The 15856-nt window shown below is 48.8% G+C and overlaps 1 protein-coding gene across 4 annotated transcripts in view; it reads right to left on the bottom strand.

Moving 5' to 3' along the window:
- Window positions 1–15024, bottom strand: part of GALNT10 (polypeptide N-acetylgalactosaminyltransferase 10) — a 234156-nt gene extending 219132 nt beyond the window's left edge. For 3 of the 4 annotated variants that reach the window (XM_054487866.2, XM_063665298.1, XM_063665297.1), the window contains exon 1: window positions 14712–15024. In XM_054487866.2, the coding sequence (XP_054343841.1) occupies window positions 14712–14870 (159 nt within the window). In that variant the 5' untranslated portion in view covers window positions 14871–15024. The remainder of the gene's footprint in view (window positions 1–14711) is intronic. The other variant, XM_063665299.1, reaches the window with a different exon arrangement.
- Between the last annotated feature and the right edge of the window lie 832 nt (window positions 15025–15856).

Below are 15856 nucleotides of genomic sequence, written 5' to 3'. Positions count from 1 at the left end.
CTGCCATGTGCCAGCACTATAAGGTACAGCAGTAAATAAGACACACAAGGTCCCTACCCTCATGGTGTTTAGTATCTACTGGAGCAGAGAAATAAACAAGTAAATAAATAAGCAAGGTGACTCCAGACAGTGCTAAGTTGCTATGTGGACATTTCACAGTTGATCAAGTCGCAGAGTGGATAGGAAAGAGGTACTTCAGATGGTATGTTCATGGAAGCCCTCTCTGAGGAGGTGACTTTGCAGCCAAGACCTAAAAGATGAGGAGGAACCAGTCCTGCTATAATCTTGGGGAAGAGTATTCCAGGCAGGACCACATGCAAAGGTCCTGAAGAAGGACTATGCTGGATGTGTAAGAAGGCTAATGCAGCTGCTGTGCTGTGACGAGAGGAGAAGACACAGTGAGCCCAGAGGGTAAGCAGGGCCAGACAAGACAGGGGTCTGTGCCGTGTTTCAGTGCAGCAGTGGAAGCCACTGAAGAGTTTTAGGAAAGAGGCAGAAACTTCTGATTTACCCTTGCAAATGTGTACTTGGTCTGTGCATAAAGAATGGACTATGATTTCAGGGTGGAGGTAGGAGGGGAGCCAGGAGGCTGTGGCAGGAATCCAGGTGAGATGTGACGGGCTGGTGGGAAGTGGGAAGAAAATAGGTGGATTTGGAATCTGTTTCAGAGATGCAGTCAGATCCAGCAGAGAATTCAGGGCCTCACTGAGTATCAAAAGCTGGAGGGATCCTTAGAACTTGTCCTCCCAATTAACACAGCTTACACAGGAGAGGACGGAGGCACTGCTGAGTCAGGGACCCAACTAGGGTCACAAAGCAACTCAAGGTGGCTCCTACCTCAGGAGTCAGGCTCCTGCCTCAAAACCCAGGGCTCTTTTGTCATGAAAAGACTAGAAAGGGGTCAGCAAACCATGGCCTGGCAATCTAGCTTGCTGACTGCTTTTGCAAATAAAGCTTTATTGGAACACAGCACTCCCATTGGTTTATGTAGTATCTATGGCCACCCTCACGCTACAAAGACAGATTGAGTAGTTGTGGCAGAGACTATATGGCCTGTAAAAACCTAGAATATTCTCTGGACTAAAAGATCACATAAAACACAGTGGTCAAGTTTGGGAATGGAACTTTTCGAAAGAGGAGGAAGCCCAGGCTCACAAGAGAGAGCTCTGGGATCTCTTCTTCCCAGCTGGAGCCTCATCCAAGGGGGTGTCCTGCTAGGAAAGCTCCTTCAACAATACATTCCTCCACCTAGGGAAATGGCAATACATGGCACTATAACATTCACGCCACCAAAGTTGTACAAATTAAGTTTTGTAGGCACTTCCAAGAGACAGATTAATTCTAACTGGAAAGATCAGGGAAGGCTTTCTGGGAAGAAAAAGATTTCAGAGGTGCCTGAAGGGATGGGTAGAGGGTACTCAAGAAATTCTTATTATTATACTTTAAGTTTTAGGGTACATGTGCACAATGTGCAGGTTAGTTACACACGTATACATGTGCCATGCTGGTGTGCTGCACCCATTAACTTGTCATTTAGCATTAGGTATATCTCCTAATGCTATCCCTCCCCCTCCCCCCACCCCAGAACAGTCCCCAGAGTGTGATGTTCCCCTTCCTGTGTCCATGTGTTCTCATTGTTCAATTCCCATCTATGAGTGAGAACATGCAGTGTTTGGTTTTTTGTTCTTGCAATAGTTTACTGAGAATGATGATTTCCAATTTCATCCATGTCCCCACAAAGGACGTGAACTCATCATTTTTTATGGCTGCATAGTATTCCATGGTGTATATGGGCCACATTTTCTTAATCCAGTCTATCATTGTTGGACATTTGGGTTGGTTCCAAGTCTTTGCTATAGTGAATAGTGCTGCAGTAAACATATGTGTGCGTGTGTCTTTATAGCAGCATGATTTATAGTCCTTTGGGTATATACCCAGTAATGGGATGGCTGGGTCAAATGGTATTTGTAGTTCTAGATCCCTGAGGAATCGCCACACTGACTTCCACAATGGTTGAACTAGTTTACAGTCCCACCAACAGTGTAAAAGTGTTCCTATTTCTCCGCATCCTCTCCAGCACCTGTTGTTTCCTGACTTTTTAATGATTGCTAAAAAAAAAAAAAAAGGAAAAAAAAAAAATAATAAAATAAAATAAAAACCAGTCAACACAGGATGCATTTGGTAGAGAAGACGGAAATAAAGGTTATCGATGAATGATCTCAAAAAAAAAAAAAGAAATTCTTAGGTCACCCCTGAGCCACGGCAGACTACCTAGGACTCTGCTGAGCTAAAGGAGGTGAGTTCCCCATCACTGGGGGTGTTCAAGTCAGAGATGGTAACCATTTGGCAGGGATAAGGTTGAGGGAGACTGGATATGATAAAAGATACAATTCCTTGAAATTGTGGATTCCACCCTGGTAGGCTTATGGCTTCTTTAGTGTCATTTCTCATCATATTTGCTAAGAGAGAGATACATAGCATGGAGACTATGGGGGTTGCAGGGGGAGGTGGAAGGAGAGACAGAGAAACATACACAGACAGAGAGAGGAGAGGCCTGAGAATAGGAGACAGGGGAAAGAGTCATACACCCAAAGTCAAAGAGAGTCCATACAAGTCACAGAGGGAGGAAACTCACACCAGGGCTTCCCCTCGCCCTTAACTGCTACAGAGAACAAAAGAAAGCAAAAGCCTGACAATTAGGGTTAAAACTAATCAAATGTCCCTTTAATACCTCTGGCTTGGCACTTGGCAGCCTTCTTAACGTGCCCCATTGTTCCCTGGCAGGGCTTGGATGGTGCGAGCCCTCAGCTGCCTCTCTTGCTGCCAGGGGAGAGTGCAGAATAGCAGGCGAGGGGGGTCCAGGCTGCGAAAGGGAGAAGCAGGGAGGCGCACCCCAGGCTGACTCTGCTGGGAGACCCCAACCCCACAAGCAGAGAGGCCCCACCCTAGCGGGAAAGACAGCTCACACCACACCAGTGTCTGACAACCGCCCTGAGGGAGGGGTGGCAGGAAGAGTTATGGGTGGGAAAAGTGACTCTGCTCCTGTGCCAAGAAGGTATTATTCCCACTTACAGGTGAGGAAATGGAGGCCAAAAGACGTTAAAAGACTTGCCCAGAGGAGTCAATAAAAGATGGTAGCTAAGAGCACAAGTTGGAGAGTCAGAAATCTGAGTTTGGGTCCCACCACTTGTTTCTTGTACAGGTCTGGGAAGTGACTTAAGTTTCCTGAGCCTCAGTTTTCCCATCTGTAAAATGACAACAGTAAGGGCACTCACCCCTTGGAATTACAGTGCTGATGAACTGAGATGGGCACAGTGCATGGCACACAGTAAGAGCTCAATAAACTAATGATCATCGTTGTTGCTGCTGTGGAGCCAGTGCTCAAGGACAAAGCTAACTCCTGGCCACCACACTGAGCTGTGCCCCACACTCCATGCCCCACTGCCATACCAGGAGCCACCTGGAGCCTCCAAGGGAAGGTTCTTGAAATGGCGGGCAGAGGGGCCCCCACTCCTGCCCAGGCAATGAACCCTACTCTCAGAGACATGAGTGGCTATGTTCAGCGGCCTCTGGGGGGACCTAAGCTGTTCTCATCCAGGTTCTCTCTTTCCTAGAAACTTCCTGGGTGCCTGTGAGGTCCCCTCAGACCAGGGAGTGGAGCATGTACCATTTCTGCTGGGAAAGCTGTCTTCACTCTCATTTAATGGATCCTAACACTTCCCCAGTAATAGGAAGATACATTCTGAGGTTTCCTGACATGCCAGGAAGCACAGGAAGAAAACAAGGTGGATTCTGTACCTACATCATTTCTTTTTTTTTTTTTACTCGAGACGGAGTCTTGCTCTGTCGCCCAGGCTGGAGTACAGTGGTGCGATCTCAGCTCACTGCAACCTCCGCCTCCCAGCTTCAAATAATTCTCCTACCTCAGCCTGCTGAGGAGCTGGGATTACAGGAATGCATCACTACACCCGGCTAATTTTTGTATTTTTAGTAGAGATGGGGTTTCACCATGTTGGCCAGGCTGGTCTCAAACTCCTGATCTCGCCATCTGCCCACGTTGGCCTCCCAAAGTGCTAGGATTACAGGTGTGAGCCACCACGCCTGGCCTGTACCTACATCATTTCTAACAAATCTAGAGCAGCCCCTGACATGGCCAAAAAAAAAAAACCAAAAACAAAACAAAAAAAAACTTTATTAGACAGGGTAGACCTGAAATTCAGATACCTAGGAACAGACAGAAGCAAGGCAAATGGTTTCTTGAGCTGAGATAGAGCGAGAATCATCTAAATATAAACATAAGTGAGTCTGTCACAGCCTAAGGTTTATATACTTATACTTCCAAGTAATTATTTTTTTTTCTCTGAAAAGTACATTAGTCTTAGAGACAGAAGGATTAGCGTCAACTTATTGGCTTTGTGACTAGTCATGTCACTTATGCTCTTTGAACCTCAGTTTTTGCATCTGTGAAATAGGGACCATAAGCCCCGTCCTGCCTTTACCATGATACAGACCTGGGAAAAGGCTAAGAGAATTTGCATATCATAAAGGAGGGCTCCCAAAGTCGAATGTCTCCTGCAGCCCAGCCAGTTGTGTGAAAGGGTGAAGTGCCCAGGTTTGAGACCACTAAGTGCAGCAGGGGTGGTGGCCAACTGGAGAGCTAGGGTCTGTCTAGAGGAGACAGCTGCTCCCACATCCAGCAAATTCTCACAAAACTTGAACCTGAACTCAGCAGCTGGACTTTCTGATTTAAAAAAACAAAACAAAACAACAACAACAACAAACAGAAATTAGTATAGAATTGTTTTAAAATAGGAAATATTCTCATGTTTAGGTACTGGTAACATATAAACATTTAAAAATAAAGAAACCCAACTATCTATGGGCCAGCACTGTTCAAGGCACACAAAACATATCTCTGGGCTGCATCTGGCCCACAGGCCACCAGTTTGCAACTTCCATTAAAGTATACAGGTAAGGTGGTTAAAAATACATAAAGATCAAAGAAATTAATAAAAGAAGCTCTCTGAATGAAACAGCCATTAAGGTTTATTATTAATAAAATAACCACAAATCCAAATGACAGACCCTGGCTCTCCAAGAACAGAATTACTAACTTTTCACTGAAGTTAGGTACCAAATTTAGAAACTGGTTATTTCACAAATAGGCACACACACACACACATACACATCTTAACGCTCAGCAGCTGACTCTGATCATACTCAGGAGGAAACATGCAAAAAATAACAGTTTTCAGTTGAGAACATACAATGTGCTTTAGCAGCAGGACGTAATTTTCACACACACACCCTTGACAGATGTTTCCAACCTGTTCCCTCGAAGAAACCCCCTTCCCTCCAGGAGCCCCTGTCGGCCCCTCTGCTCAGCAGCCCGCCTCTCAGAGGAGGCTGACATTTGTAATTCACAAGGGAGACCCACACAAACACACACACACACAACCCTGGCGAACTGGGCTCGTGAGAGGCTGCCCGAGTGCAGCATCCAGGCGGCACGTGGGACTTGCTATAATCCCTGCCCTGGCACGGCTGCCTGGGTATTCAGCTAAAAGAGCTTTCTGGAGCCAACAACAACAAATCCAAGAACCAGGCTCATGGGGTTCTCAGTGATAACCTCCCACTGAGGCCTCCGCAAGTACCTGTGAGCAGGGGCAGACCCACAGACTCGCCCAAGACCATCCAGTCAGTGGCTGGTGCAGATACCGGAAGGAAGCATCCCAGCTGGGCTGGAATCCTGTTTCCATCACTTCCTAGCTGCATGGCCCTGGATATGTTACCTGACCTCTCTGTACCTCAGTCCTCACAACTTTAATTTAATTTCATCTAATCATCACCACGACACTAGGAAGTAGTGATGACTTTGCTCATTTTAGGACAAGGAGCCAGAAGCCCCAGAGGTCAGGCACAGAGCTGGCAAGTGGCAGAGCTGGGCCTGGGAATCAGGTCACATTGGTTCCCAACTCCACACTCTCTCCTCTGCTCTCTCCAGTACAAGGGAGAGGTTTACAGGGTCTCCACAATACTAACCCTTCCCAAGAGACCCCCTAGTTCAGCCTAACACCCACGTAGAGGCACCTCATCCTTGCCCGTGGCAGGAAGGCAGAGCACCTATCCTGGAAGAGCAGCAGACTGTGGGCATCAAAGGAAAACAAAGCTCTGCTGCCCCAGCCAATCCTCGCAGCCCACAGGAGAGGGATTCCAAAGTGCACCTCCCATCCCTGTCCTGAACTAGAGCCTGATCTGCTTGCATCAGATATAGTGCCACTGCTAAAAGTACCACAGAGTTCCCCTGTGGGTGCTGATTGACAACTTGGCAAGCTGCAGATAAACACACTCCCCAGGAACAGAAGTTCAAGGGCTGGTTCCGAAGCTCTCCTGGGGAGAATGGAGTGGGTCCCTGGGGAAAGAGAGGTCTGTCTCCTGTCAGGTGGGCGGAGATGAGTTCCCTGTTGGACCCTCAGTAGGATTTGTTAAATATGCGATCCTCGGCCAAGCCCAAACCAGCCCCTTCATGCTCCTTGGGCATGGATCCTGGTGTCACCATCCTTAACAGGCTCCCTGGGGATTGCGAAGCACCCTGAAGTTCAAGAAGAACCATTCCTAAGGCTAAGCTTCCAGCACTCAGCCAGCAGTTACTGAGTACCAACCATATGATTCACTTACTCATTCACCCTCTCAGCCATTCAGCAAATATTTTAGGCAAACAAGAGTGACCAAGAGAGGTTAGTTCCTGCCTTTAGGAAGCAGACAGTCTGGTCAGATTAAAAACAATTACAGCATTGCATGACAGATTTATATACAGGTCTCTGGGCCCTGGTTGGAAAGAATGCTAACCCAGGCTGCCCCGGCAGGGGTTAGTCAGGCCTAGGGGCAAGGCTGCAGGGAAGAAGGATGTTAGAAGTCTTCTGGAAGGGCCTCTGATCTAAGTAGGCAGATGAGAAAATCAAGGCTCAGAGGAGCTAAGACCCTTGAGTGACCCTTGGGGGCTGGAGTAACCAAAGAACACTTCCTGGAGGTGGCAGGCTATGAGCTGAATCTAGAAGGATACAGAGGGTCTGGGTTGTCCCAGGGTGGGAGTTGAGAAGCCATCCCCAACAATTGCTTCTCATTCCAAAGTTTCAGGGAGAGGGGTACCAAGAGCAGCCTCTGCAGGCACAATTTCCTTCCCACCCCCAATAATCAGAGACTGCACCCACCTGGCTTCTTCCACTTCTTCTGAACCCTGTGCTGTTAAGCCAACCACTTATCTTCGAATTGCTCACCTTCTAGACAATGACAATGTTATGCAGCCCTCCCTACCTCCACCAAAGTGAAGCCACAGAGAATTGAGTCCCTGCCACAGGCGAGGCACTTCACAAAGGCAGCAGCATCACCATGTTTACCGAGCACTTGTTCTGTACCAAGCATTGTGTTTGGGGTTTTGCCCACAGTGACTCACTGAACCCTCAAGAGAACTCTCTGCCACAGTTAACATTACTACCATTTTACAGACCAAGAATTCCAGGCACGCAGGTCAAGCTTGCCCAAGCCTCGGGTTTTGATTCAGGCGGGGTAGCTCCAAAGCTAGAGCACTATACGCAGCCCCACATGCCTCAAACCAAGAGGAACAGAGACAGGAGGAGGCTGAGGTAGAGGTTTCTCTTCCAGCACACATCACCACCACATAACCTTATGCGCTCCACTTCAGCTGTTGAAGAGGCTGTCTTAGGGCAATGGTCTCTCTCACCTGCTCAGATGTCCAGGCTTGCGGGAAGGGCTTAAGGGGCAGGGGTGGAAGACAGGTCCTTTGTCCTGCTCAGATATGGAGGAAGTATGGTGGTTAAGGACTCAGCACTAGGTCAGAGTTCAAATACCAGCTCCACCACTACAGGCTGTGCATCCTTGGGCAAGCACTTGCCCCTCTTCGAGTTTTGGTTCCCTCCTTCTTTCCTACCTGGTTACAACAATATTTAACAGATGCGCAGGTAAAGGACCTAGCAGAGTAAGTGCTAAATAAATGGTAACTGCTGTTGCTACTATTAACATTATTAACCTCATTATCAACCATATCATCATCATTCTTTGGATCAGTATCATTTTATGCTGTGGCTTTCATCACCTAACAAAACTGAAGACAATTTAGCATCTGAAGCTCAGCATTCTCTTAAAGCCACAGGGAAGGAAAAAAATAGGCCTGCTTTTTTCTTTTCTCTCCTATCTACACTCAGCAGAGGGCAGCAAACAGGAACCATCCAAAGATAAGAGGGAGAGAAGAGAGACACATGGAGAGAAAGCTACACACGCATAAATACACACCCACCCACCACAGCAAGCAGAATTGTTTAGCTTCCTCTAGCTTCCAAAGTATGAACACTCCACCTCCTCCAGCTAAGAGGGCCAGGCAGAAAAAACGTGGAAGCTGCAGAGACAGAAGTTCTTTTTCAGCTTGAGAGAAATTTTCAATGAATTGACTTTTAGTGTGTATGGGGGCAGGGGAGACAGTTCTCAGGACGTCTGTGAGGGGAAAGGAAGGCAGCGGCAGAACTAGTAAGATTCAATAAAGACAGCTTTCAACTGCTCTTTATCTCCACCCTCCACTGTGTGTTGGCAAACATTTGCACCCAAGCCTTCCTCAGCAACAAACTGAGGTCCACATAGCTAATCATCTCAGGCTAAGGGGTGGCAGCACTGGAATGAGAACACAGACCTCCAGACTGCAGGTTCAGTGCCCAAAAATGGGTCCAGCGTGGCAAAGGGGTTTTCTCTCCAGGACCAAATCTCATCCCCAAGGAGTGATTACTGCCTGGAACACTGTGTCAGCAGGACTCTGGAGTGGTTATTTGTGGGCTTCTTCTCTAGATATCTTTCTCCTCTTCCCAAAAGCAGCACCCAGAGTCTTCTCTGGGGAACTGCCCTTCTTAGATCTGGGTAACCTGACTCCACTCCTAGCTCCAGGGCAGGTTAAGTCAGTCAATACAGCTTCTCCTCCTGAAGTCTGCGAATGGTTCAGACAGCACATTAGATCCAAAGTGGACGGGTAAGACCTAAGATCTTGCTGGAGCTTATAGAAAAGATGTTCTCTGTCTTTTGTAGAAGCTACCAGAGGAGACAGACCCTCTCCTCTAGGATCTAGGTGTGGATCTGAGGTCTGAAGGAGCTACTACCATTTTTTGCTGCCATGGAGCCTCAGAATAGAACAAAGTCAACACACAGAGAAAGTCAGAACCAACAGAAACCAGAGGAAAGGAGACTGAGCCCTGACAATGCCACAAACCTCTAGATCACACCGTACCTGAAGCCAACTACAGTCACAGGAGCCAATATATTCCCTTACTCATTTCAGCCCACATGGCTCAATTTGTTTTGTTACTTGCAACTGATAGAGAATCTGAGGTGGTTCTTAGGCTCAGGTTCTCTCTGTCTGTCAGGGATAGCCGTAATGGTGCCATGTGCTACCCAGCCTTTAATTTCTCTACGCGTGTCCCTTTGCCACCTTAAATTTTAATCCATTTTAGTTGCTTTTAAAACTATAAAATGAGGCTGGGTGTGGTGGCTCACACCTGTAATCCCAGCACTTTGGGAGGCTGAGGTGGGCGGATCACCTGAGGTCAGGAGTTCGAGACCAGCCTGACCCACACGGAAAAACCCCATCTCTACTAAAAACACAAAATTAGCCAGGCTTGGTGGCGCATGCCTATAATCCCAGCTACTAGGGAGGCTGAGGCAGGAGAATCACTTGAACCTGGGAGGTGGAGGTTGCAATGGGCCGAGATAGTGCCATTGCACTCCAGCCTGGGCAACAAGAGCAAAACTCCGTCTCAAAAAAAACAAAAACAAAACACTATAAAATGTTGGAAAGAAAATGTACAAAAATAGATCTACAAAAAAATAGCCAGATAGGTTCCAGCAGATAATTGATCTCATTAAGCAGTGGCCTCCAAAATTTGGGGTGATAATCTTGGCTCCTGAAAGAAATAATGGTAGAGAAGGATCAAATATTAGTATATGGAGGGAAAAATTTCTCATGGTGAAATAGAACAAGAACTTGGAGAACAGATTCTGATCTGCGTTCTTCCCTATGGGAACTTGTTTAATTTGTTTCCCCTTTTCTCGGCCTCAGTTTTCATACCTACAAATTGAGGAGATTGGACTAGATGACTTCTGCAGCCCCCTGCCTGCTCTGATATATTTCAATCATTCAGCAAACACATCCTGTCTTCCAAGTCCCAAATATTGTGCTTTGTGCTAGAGGAGGATGTGTTCCTACCTTAAGACATTTCCAGCAGGGAGGCCACGATACACTTCTTGCCGCGGGAATTCAGGTGTATATGCGCTACCTCCTTTCCCCACTCCACTGCGCATGAGGAGAAAGGTTCTCTGGAGAAACAAGACTCTTATTCAAGGCCTTCCCTTACCAGTTCTGACACATATATGGGATGCAGAGGGTCAGATATATGTAAAACACAGAAACCTCTGCAAACACTGTCAGGAGCATTTAGCTGCCATGGGGCTTACTTGTAGCTGCTAGGTTTGCCTCAAGGTGCTTTTGATTCAGTGAGGAGATCCTGATGCCATCTCTGTGTAAGAGCTGACTGTGGACAAGGTACAATTAGCAAGCTAGATGGTTATCTTTTAAATGGGCTTTTGCTTTTCATTCCTGATTCCATTATCTGTTACCGTGTCACTGGAACCAACAGATCAAAGGCTGAACATCCTTAGACTACAGCCTGAGAAAAGACATTCAAATATGAACATACCCTTAAGTTGTGGCCTCATTACAAATTAGATACAGAAGCCTGTTTAAATATACTATCACTATTCGACGTGCTTCCAAGCATACTCACAGAACTTCAGGATGTAAGAGTTGGAAAAGCCCTAACACAGTATCTATTCCCTACATTGCTAATGAGTTTCCATATGTCATTAACTCTACTTGAGTAGCCCTGCTGAGAAACAGTCTGAGCCCAAGTCTGGTATTAGTAATGAAAAGGTTGATTAGCAATGTCTGTCCTGGCCATGGCAGGGGAAGCATCATTACAGTATGCATTTGCCTTTTCCCTTCTGAATCTAAGCCTCACTTAGCAGATGAGCAATCCAAGGCCCAGAGAGGTTAAACCTCTTTCCTGAGGACACACAGTGAGTTTAGGACAGGAGAAAGGTCTAAAAGCCAGGTCTCTGTTCCCAGGCCTTCCTCAGCTGGACTCCTTGGTAGAACAGAAAGCCAAGAATGACAGAAAGAATGTAGGGAGCCGGATTTGTTCTGGCAAATCAACAACTCTTCCCTAGTGGCATCAGATTTCACCTGGGCATGCAGACAGAGGAGTGATTAGCAAGCTAAAGGATACTAGCCCTTCTGTGGAAAATTAAGGAAATCGTTCCAAGGCTACATTTCTATACTTAACTTTCTGATGGGCAAGGCTTCTGCCACCAGGAAGACTGAAAAAAGAGAAAAAAAATATTGATTTCTGGATGTTCTAAGAATAAAGTTCAGCTCTAACACAATGAGAAAGAAATCCTGACACTTGAAAATTAAGGTCACCGGTATTCCATTATTCCACCAATTTCTATTCCACATATGCTATTATCCAGTGAAGTCATTTTTCAACAAGAGATTATGGCTCAGAAATGAGGAGAGACTGCACTGAGTTTCCTAACTTGAGCTTTTAATAACCTGTCCCAAACCCGGAATATGAAACAGACTGTTGAATTAAACCAAGATGTTAAACAGATTGGGGCTTGGAATGAGAGGGACCCACAAATTAAAAGGAAGATGGCTTCAAGACTGGCATTTCTTGCTTGGTTTTGCAGCTTCCCAAGAAGCCAACTGTCTGACCAGATGACTGCTGAAATCCTAGAAGCATTATGTGTCCTTTATAAATCAGCTATCCCACCCAGCTCCAGAGGTACACCCAGGATGAGCTGGCATGACAGTTATGTAGACTTTCATTCTAGCAGATGATAAACACTCTTAATTTGAAACTCCATTCTTTAATCCAGTGGAGAAATCAAGGAGTTAGAGGACTACTCAAGTAGTGGATATGTTACTCTCAAAGAATCTTCTTTCAAACCCATATGGAACACATTTTTCATTTGGATAAAGTCCTGTCAGACTTCCCTCCAGAGCCTCTGCAGTTATTTCTACCAGAAGGATCAACGAGATGCTCAAAGATGATTCTCAACAATTACAACAATGACAGGCTGAGCTCAGAACTGGTCAGCCCTGTCGAAAAAGCTCTGTATGCTCAAGATGCCAGATTTCCCAGACAGCAGCCTGGCATGTTACGTGTATGTTCCAGTACACTGGGATGAGGGATGGAACACCATCACTCCGAGAAGTCAGCCTCTTTCCTCAAGGCCAGCTGACATTCAAACAAGGGACTGGGGGCCAAGCCCAGTGCTCTGCATCTGTGGGGGAGTGAAACAAAAAGGGGCTGTGTGGAAATTTGGCAGGGCGTTCTTGAAAGGCAGCAGATGAATGCTGAATCCTGTAGCACCTAGAAGAGCTTATCATTGGGGAAACAGCTCCATTCTGCTGCTCCCAGGAAGCAAAGAGATTTTCTTTAAAGCAAATAATCAGTTGGTATGCCCCCCAACCCCCCAAGCCCCCTTCACCACTTCTTCCTCCTCCTCTTCATTCTATTCCAGAGGAAAAGAAATGAACAAAAACTAGATCTTCCCAGATGAGCCTGTCTATCCATTTCAGTTAGGGGATCTGAGCAGCACCCAGCTGTTGTTCCCCTCTCTCCCGGCCCAAAAGGCTGCCTTACTCCATCAATACCCTCTTGCACAAGTGAGTAATTTACTTTGAAAGCTCAGGCCAAACTGGCAGTTAACCTTGACCTTCTCTACACATCTGGGTCTATAGAAATGAAAATCAGGATGTCTTTGGCATCTATAGCAAATGAAATACAAGGGCTTTCTCCAAGCAGAGGCAGAACGTCAAGCACTATTTTAGAATGGGCTACAGCTATTCTAAAGGAGAGTTTGCACTAGGGTAGGACACTCGCCCTTGACCTGGGGCTGTGTCCAGTATGAAGCCTCCACAGCTAGGGATGCTACAAGGAACTCTGGACTCAAGAAAGAAAAAAAGAAGGGACCGTTGTATTCCTCATTGATTAAGAGTATCACAGAATGTTAGAACTGGACCAATAATCATGTTTTACAGATCAAGAAAGTAAGGCTCAGAGAAGGAGATGAAAGGTGATCAAGGACACACACAGTAAGTTAGTGGTAGAGCTGAGGTCAGAACCCTGGAACTCCTGACTCTGATGCTGGTACTGAATAGGAACAGAGGAAAGAGATTTCATGTAAGGAAAATCCATACAGATACAGAATTTCAGGGAGAGAGGTCTAAGCTAGCTGTCAGGGTTTGAACCAGGGGTTTAGGAAAGAGATGGAAACCTTAGTTTCTAAGCAGTAAGCTCTACCAGAAAGATCAATGAGACCCTCTGGGATGCTTTGCAGCAATTAACAGAGTGACAGGCGGAGCTCAAATTGGTCAGCTCTGTAGCAAAGAGCCCTCTGTGCTCCAGACGCCAGACTGCCTAGACAGCAGCCTGATACTGGGAAGAATAAGGAAAACCATCAATCTCAGAAAAGCCAGCCTCTTTCGTCGAGGCCAGCCAACAATCAGTCAAGTCTGACCCTGATACACAAATTATCCGCTTCTCATGGGACCAGAGAAATCCCGTAAGAAAGCCTGAAATGTTCCACTATATGAAACAGTCTAAGCAATACACTCACTAGCACCTCCTGGGAGGGTGGGAGTGATGTGACAGAGCTTCTGCTATCAGGGAGCTGCTAGTCTAAATACGTGCACGCACACATACACACAAACATACATGGGTAAGTTCAAGGGAGGCAGAAACCATTCCGATCTCAGTTTTGGCTGCAATAAACACTACAACTAACCAGACTAGACAAGTTCAGAAGAGATAGGGAAGGCTTCTGGTGTTCCATCCTCAGGACACTGGGCACCAATAGCCTCTGGGACATTTTGGGGGTCCCCCCACCAGAGCCCCACCTCTGGACTCCCATAAGGTCAAAGGCAGCAGGTCCCTCAAGGACCAGGAGCTTACCCCCTTCTCCACCCCCAGGGGCTTGAAGCTTTAAGGGGAGCATGATCTTTACATTCTGCAAGGAATCCACAGGATCTGAGAAAGGGAAAGGCTAGAGTTGGGGGGGGGGTGTTGAATAAATGGGGAGAGGAGGAAGGCCCGGGTGTCTCGTTGGGCAGATGGGAAATCAGGAAAAGGGCTGACCTGAGCAAACAACGCTGGCATCAGCAGGTAGGGGTTGTGGGAGGGGTGGGAGGAGGGGAGCAGAGAGGACCTGGACACCAAATAGAAGAACCAGAATCTTCATTCCTATTGGCACAAGGCAGGAGTCATCCTGGGATACAGGGATGCAGATAGGATCCTTCAAAAGAGATCCGCTGGAAGACGTCAAGGAATACCAGACGGGGACAGAAAGGAAGGTGTTAACACGTGGTGAGAAATAGCGTCCTGAGTTGTAGTTCGGACTCAGTCTCTGACTGGCGTGGGACCCTGGACAAGTCCCGACAGGACTTAATTTTCTCATCCGGAAAATGGGAAGAGCTGAAGAGTCTCGGAGCTGACTCTGAGGAGGCAGACAGCAGAAGGTGGAGGAAGGAACCACAGGCTAAAAGTGAATCCGGGAAGAGGGTGTTCCCGGCCTGTAGCAACTGGGGGACTCACCTGTCCCGCCGCCGGCGCCACCGCCGCCCCCGATCCCCCAGGGGTGCCGTCGGGCTGCCGCTCGCGGTACAGCGCCCAAAGCCCCACGTTGGGCAGGAGGACCAGGGCCGCCAGCACCAGCGCCACCGCCTGCAGGAGCCGCTTCTCCTTCCGCCTCATCGGGGCCGGTCAGCCCCGCCGCGCCCCGCCGGCCCCGCCGCGCCGCCCCCAGCTCCGCGCGTCCGCCCGTCCGCCCGGCGGCGGCAGCAGCTCAACCAGCAGAAGCGGCCGCGGCGCCGGCCCCGCTCCAACTCCGCGGCACTTCCGCCGCTCGCCGGCCGGGGAGCCGGGCGCCGCCACCACGCCGCCGCCACGAGGGGGTCGTCGCCGCCGCTGCCACACCCGGGCCCCGCCGAGCCGCCCGCCCCGCGCCGCCTGCCCCCGCGTCGACCGCCGAGTGTCTGCGCTGCCGGCTCGGCCCTCTCACGGAGCGTCTCGGCCCTCCCGGGCGCGGCAGGGTGCCGGGCCGGAGCGCTTCCCCCCTCTCGAGCCGCGATGGTGCGTCCCGCTCCTCGGCGGCTCCCCCGCCCTCTGGAGCTTTGCGAAAGTCCCGGAGTTGGCGAGTTGGGCGCTAACTGGTGCGGGCTGGGCACCGCTGGGTGGGGTGCATGTCCACGCGCCCAGGTACCCTGCCGCCCCGCCCGGCAACCTCCGCCCGGGACTGCAGCCGAACGTTTGCTGCCTGCCTGGGGATATGCAAATAGTGCTGTGGCCCCGCACGGCGTTCTGAGCCTGCAGCCCTCGGGGCTGTCACTTCCAGCCCACCTAGGCTCGGCCCCCAGGACCTGCGGACCTACTTTGACCCCGGCGACTCGGTGTTCCCGGCCATGAAACGGGGCCACAGCCGTGCTGCACGCTCACTGTTCCGCGGGCGGGCCCTGGTTTTCTTCCTCTAGGAGGCCCCTGGCGTTAGGTGTGAACGCCCTCTGCAAACTGTAGGGAGCTGTGCCCGCCCGCCGCCCGTCTGTAGATCCTGCAAACCGGCGGGTAGGTGACAGTAGCCTCTCTGCAGCACCTTTCCTCACGCAAGTCCAACCCCCTTGGAGTTAGAATGCCCTGCATTCTCACGCGTGCTTTTGGACCCTAAGCGCACTGAGCCCTTCCCG

The sequence above is a fragment of the Pongo pygmaeus genome, chromosome 4, assembly GCF_028885625.2.
Source record: "Pongo pygmaeus isolate AG05252 chromosome 4, NHGRI_mPonPyg2-v2.0_pri, whole genome shotgun sequence".
In the NCBI taxonomy this organism is placed as follows: Eukaryota; Metazoa; Chordata; class Mammalia; order Primates; family Hominidae; genus Pongo; species Pongo pygmaeus.
This window is presented reverse-complemented; position numbering and strand designations above follow the sequence as displayed.